At 33.0% G+C, this 6,699-nt stretch overlaps 1 protein-coding gene across 1 annotated transcript; it reads left to right on the top strand.

The window, feature by feature from the left end:
* Positions 1 to 5,432: 5,432 nt before the first annotated feature.
* LOC112856912 (olfactory receptor 2L3) lies at positions 5,433 to 6,371 on the top strand. Its single transcript, XM_025920211.1, has one exon. The coding sequence runs from the start codon at positions 5,433 to 5,435 to the stop codon at positions 6,369 to 6,371; it is 939 nt and encodes a 312-aa protein (XP_025775996.1).
* Positions 6,372 to 6,699: the final 328 nt, after the last annotated feature.

The raw sequence follows: 6,699 nt of genomic DNA, 5'->3' as shown, positions 1-6,699 counted from the left end.
GGGATATCTGTGTTAACAACTTTGGAGATTTTGTGTGAAGATCCAAGGAGTATAACATATGGAAACAACTTGAAAATTTTATCATGCATGTAGTGGATGAAAATGAAGTGGGGGCACCTGGGTGGCTCAGCTGGTTAAGCGTCCAACTTCAGCTCAGGTCATGATCTTGTAGTCTATGAATTTGAGCCCAGAGCCAGACTCTATGCTGACAGCTTAGAGTCTGGAGGCTGCTTTGGATTCTGTGTCTCCTCTTCTCCCTATGCCCCTCCCCTGCTCACGTTCTGCCTCTCTCTCTCAAAAATAAATAAATAGTAAAAAAATTTCTTTTAAAAACAAAGAAAAAGAAAAGTGAAGTGAAAATAAGTAATTGTGATGACAATGATAATGATAAAGATGCTAAAATTTATGGCTATTCTTCAGAGATAAGTTATAGCCAAGTATGCATTATGTTTCCTTATTTTTCATCTCATAGGTAACTTGCAGTATCCCAGTTTCTTTATATCTGTTCCACGTAAGTGTACAGCCTCTAATGGTTAAATTCTTTAATCCACTATAGCATTTCCCGTAGTAGGGGAGCTAGAAGTACATCTAACTTTAAACCTAAACTCTCCAGGGTATGTGTAAAATGAAACAAAATAAATCAATTCTCACTGCAAAACAAAATTTGAAAGACAGTTCTTTTAATCAGTTTCTATTATCTGCCTACCAAATTACCTACTAATGCTGATTCACCTTTGTGGAATTTTAAGGACTTGTATGGATTGGAATCACACAAGCATGCACCTACACAGATATTCATTGTGTATTCTAGATCTCTTTATACTCTAAAAATGTGTAGTTCCTCTTAAAACTGAAAATTCACGTGTCTTGAATATTAAATACTGTCATTAAAATTCCCAATTCACTAAAGTATTGCAAACTATGTACTTTTTGTCCTTTTAGTAAAATCTGTTTTGTGGAAACCCTTGAAAGGCTGTGAAATCTCCTGTAGATTTCCCTGAGAGGATACTATGGAGAATTACCCTGACCTAGATCCCAGAGGACCCTCTTCTGGATCATCTGATTCTATATTCTATAAAAGCCATTTTACAATACTTAAAATTTTACAACTGATGGCTTTGCAAAAGAATTCTGCTTTTAAAAATAATTCCTGCTATAGACATGGACATCGAGGAATGATCAGCCGACTTTTAGGAACGAAGATCCACTTTACCTACCTAATGCATTCAAAGTCCTCCTGGGAAAACTGACCCGTTAACTTGGTTCACTGGTTTTGCAGACTGCCAGGTGAATAAAAAATGACATTTTGGGGGAGAGCCCACATTTTTAGGGTATTACAGGATCTTGAGAAAAGACAAAGTAATTCAAATTTCTGTGAAACTTGGTGGAGAGTGTCTTGTGCTTTACAGGTTCCTAAAAGTCTGATCTGATTTCTTTTCCTGCAAAGCCAAATTATGGAGGGGGCTTAGGGAAATGCATATTTGCTCTGTACCTCTGTAAATGATCAGCCTTACTGTGTAATTAAGAATGATTTTTCTTTGAGAATAGTTTTGATCAAATGTGAAGAGTACAGGGCATGAAAATCCATGCCTTAGTGGAAAATTCTGTATTAATCTAGTTTCGACAGGACACTCCTCCATGTTTCTCAATGCTATCACTAGGTCACTCACTGCACAGACGTGAATAAGTCACTACCTAACTCTGTGATTTTGTTTATCTTTTGATAATGAGAAATAGTTTTAACAAGCATATTTTCTATAAATGTATGAATCAGCCACATGAGGCCTTTTCAGTATTTAATTTTCAACTCCAATATGAACATAGGATAAAAGGTCTGCAATAATATTGATGCATATTGACTTTAAGAGATGGTAATAGTTTAATTCATTTTGAACTTGTACAGCATTTGGAAGATTTTCCTCATTATGTAGAGTATGGACATCTACAATATAAATTACAAAGGAGATAATATGGCTGTGCCTTTATAAGCAAGGACACTTTTACATTGGGAACAGAGCAAGAATTGAATTTTATGTAAAGGTTTTAGAGAACATTGTTTGTTATAAGACAATGTGTGTGGTCATAGTGCAGTAAAACCAATATATCTGAGAAAATAGGAGAATATGTCCAAATAAGTAAACAGTTATTGGTAATATAATTTTATTCATGTTTCAAAGAAGCTTTCATATGCATTCTTTACTTTACCATCTGTATAGCATTTCTAACTTAACAACATTAATTTATTCTTCCTTTTTCAGTGTGTGTGTGTGTGTGTGTGTGTGTGTGTGTGTGTGTGTGTGTTGGTGGATAAAAATTGACCCGGTCTTATTTCAGATTTATTACCTCAAAATATTTAATATTTGAGCGATAATATGGGGGATGCTTTTAGAGAAATGAGGATAGATAGATAGATAGATAGATAGACATATAGACAGATAGAGATAGATGCATACATACATACATACATACATACATACATACATACAGTGATGACAGATAGGAAATCCAGTTATTCAAGTATATGTATTTAGTTAAAGCTGCATAGAACCTTTGCAACTCAATTTGTCATGAATAAAATATCAGTGTAATATCAAATTCAAGAGGTATATCCAAGGTCAGGATCAAATATAATTAATTCTGGAACATACTCTGACACATTCCAGTTACCAACTTATTTTCGTACCACTATTTTCTCTTTCCTGTAGGACCTGAAAAACATTCTAGGCTTGTTTCTTCTGTTCACTATGAAATATCATCAGAATGTTTTCTGATATTCTTTCCTCCTATGTACACTTGTTATAAATGCTGATGCCTAGAATGCAATTTTTAAGGAAATTTGAGGAATTAAAGAGATGGAAAATGTCTTGTAAATAAGCTAAATGTAGGCTATTTATTGTTATTCCAATGGATAAAATCAACCTACAGGGAATAAAAATAAGTTATTGGATTTATTTTTACCTAAGAAAAATTGTTCTCTCTACTTGAGACCCTGAAATTTCCAAGGCTGTTACTCAAGAGTTCAATATGCTTCAATGTCAGATTCAGGGGTCCTTTAAATGATGTCCCATGACAGGATATTAGAACAATGCAACATGAGTAATAAAAAATTCTCATCTTAGAACAAAAAAAAAGTGTTCATCTGGCAGTCATGATACATAGCATCAAATACCAGATATGATGTGACATTAATTATTTGTTTTCTGTGCTGATGTTTTACACCTTTAGAGTGGAATAATACTAACCACCTCATGGTAAATTCATCACAGAGAGCCTTATATAAAATGTATGTGGTAAGAGTGATCATAATTTTATTGGTAATTTCAAATATTATATTTTTTCTTGTCAATCATTAAAATACTAATATAAATGGTATCCTATGGAAAATGGTATAATATGTGATACATTGAATCCAAATGGCATTTATGGAAAAAATTTGCTCTCCCACTCTTTCCTTTGCAATTTTTCGGAGGCCACACTTTATACAAAGGTCAATTGCACTGCACATATTCTGGTCCTTGTTGTAGGTTCCAAACATGAAATAATTTAGGTACACTTATATTCTACTTCTGAATTTTTAATGGGAGTAAATACATACATATATATTTATTATATAAAACTTACCATTTTATTTTTAAGTGTACATTCCAATGACATTAATGAAACTCATATTATTGCTTAATCATTACCATCATCATCCCCAAAATTATATCTTGCCCAACTGTAACTCTACACCCATTAAGTATTAACTCCCCATTTCTCCTTCCTCTCAGGCCCTCTTAACCCCCATTCCACTTTCATTTCTATGAATTTGATTACTCTGGGTACCTTGTATATGTTAAATCATGCATATGGCTTCTTTTGATTGGTTTATTTTACTTAGTATAATCTCTGGAAACTTCATTTATCCTGTAGCATATAACAGAATTTTCTTCGTTTAAAAAAGCAAATGATTATGTATATATGTATATATATATATATATATATATATATATGCATTAAAAAATCAGATTATGCTATTATATAATATATTATGCTATTATATAATATATAATTATTATATAATCATATATACTATATAATGCAATATTATATAATAAATGATATATTATAATTATATTATAACAATATATATTATATAATTGGTATTATATATAATATATAATATATAATATATTAGCATATATACATAATATATATAGTATATATAACAGCATAATATATAATATGATATATGTTATATGTTATATATGTTATATGTTATATATATTATGCTATTATATAATACTATATATAATATGCATATATATTATACATATATATACATATATATACACACACACACACACACACATGCTGTATTTTGTTTGTTCATTATTTGTCTGTCAGTGGGCACTTTTGTTGCTTACACTTTGTAGTTATTGTGAATAAAGCTGCTATAAACATGGGTGTACAAATATCTATTCTAGGCTCTGATTTCATTTCTCTTGGACATGTACTCAGAAGTGGTATTGTTCTATCATATGGTAATTCTATTAAAATTGATAATAAGGGCTACTGCTTATATTGTCTATGAACTACTGCTCTGGATTTGTGATGGATACTACATGAGTTGGCTCTTAACTATACCATATTCTGGAAATGATTGATAATAATTATGATACTCTATGATAAAATATATAAGAAATGTCTATAAACATATGGTTATTGGGAAACTCTAGCAGATTTATGGAACCTGCCATGACTATGGTGTATAGATATTAAGTTGAAGAGTGGACTCTAACTGTATCATTCAGAAGGAAGAAGAGAAGATTTTGTATCAATGGTACTTGACATCAAGTATTCATTCACAATTTCAGAACATGTGAACCAAATAGTGTTACCTGACTTCAAGGATGTTTTATTTGATATTACTATGCAAAGAGGACTCAAGAAATAAATATTATTCCTCAACATAAGCTGATAGGCTGCTGCAGTTTTAGAAGTAAGTCTTAGATATAAAAGAAAAATGATCCTTTATGGGTCACAAACATTACTCTTAAAATAACTGTACAATGTATGCATTTATGTTGATTTTATGTGCATGAATTTTGAATAAGCATATGATTTTGGCAATACTTGTGTATGTTTACGTAAGCTAAATGTATGTATCCTGATAAATTCTTAGCGAATATATGTTTTTTTAATGACATTAAAGATTTCTTAGAAAAGATTTAGGCTACTAATGCTTGCATCTTCAAATTTTAATCTCTAGGTCAAAAAATAATTTGTTGTGTTTTTTGTTTTTTTGTTTTTTTTTACAAAATAGAAACATTCAGTTATTTACTTAAGCACTGTAAGATTTTAGATACTACACAACTAAAAAAAAAAAAGGTTCATATTCTGTGATTGACTTACTTTTCTATCTGCCTTCAGGAAAATTACATCAATGCCCCATGGAAAATTATACTCAAACATCAACTGATTTCATTTTATTGGGGTTGTTTCCACCATCAAGAATAGGCCTGCTCCTTTTTATTCTCATTGTCCTCATTTTTCTAATGGCTCTGTTTGGCAACCTGTCCATGATTCTACTCATCTTCCTAGACACCCGTCTACACACACCCATGTATTGCTTACTTAGTCAGCTCTCCCTCATTGACCTAAATTACATCTCCACTATTGTTCCCAAGATGGCTTCCAATTTTGTGCTTGGAAACAAGTCTATCTCCTTCATTGGGTGTGGTTTTCAGAGCTTCTTCTTCTTGACTTTAGGAGGGGCAGAAGCATTGCTCTTGACATCTATGGCTTATGATCGTTATGTGGCTATTTGCTTTCCTCTTCACTATCCCATTCGTATGAGCAAAAAAGTGTGTGTGTTGATGATAACAGGATCTTGGATAATGGGCTCAATCAACTCCTGTGCCCACACTGTATATGCCCTCCATATCCCTTATTGTCGATCCAGGTCCATCAACCATTTCTTCTGTGATGTCCCAGCCATGTTGACTCTGGCTTGCATGGACACTTGGGTCTATGAGTACACAGTGTTTGTGAGTACCACCCTCTTTCTTGTGTTTCCTTTCATTGGCATTGCATGTTCCTATGGCCGAGTTCTCCTTGCCATCTGCCGCATGCACTCAACAGAAGGGAGGAAGAGGGCCTATTCGACCTGCAGCACACACCTCACAGTGGTAACTTTATACTATGCACCTTTTGCTTACACTTACCTACGCCCAAGATCACTGAGATCTCCAGCAGAGGACAAGGTTCTGGCTGTCTTCTACACCATTCTGACCCCAATGCTCAACCCTATCATTTACAGCTTGCGAAACAAGGAGGTGATGGGAGCCCTGAGAAGAATGATTCAGAGAATCTGCCTTTTGAAAATGTAGACAAAGCTTTTTGCATATGTACCCAAGACTTGGGTATAAGTCCCTTCATCAGTGTACAGTAATTGTAAAATATTATTTTATTCTTGGATCACAAGGACTAGAATCACAAGAAAGTCACTCATGTCTGGACAAAATTGTCTCTCAAACATATATGTAATTTTAAGCCTTCTCTTTTTTATCTTTATGATGCTTTTTCTCATGACTTTCAAATGCACTCATTTTTTGCTAATAGGTTCCCAATGAAAATGGTTCTTTTTCATGTGGAAATGAACATGGAAACTGTTTAACTGAAGCTGTCATTCAGCATAACAGTTCTACTATTTTCCAA

Source organism: Puma concolor, chromosome A1 (genome assembly GCF_028749965.1).
Source record: "Puma concolor isolate L17-30 chromosome A1, mPumCon1.1.hap2, whole genome shotgun sequence".
Taxonomy (NCBI): Eukaryota; Metazoa; Chordata; class Mammalia; order Carnivora; family Felidae; genus Puma; species Puma concolor.
Note: the sequence above shows the minus strand (reverse complement) of the source record. Positions and strands in the feature narration are given on the sequence as shown.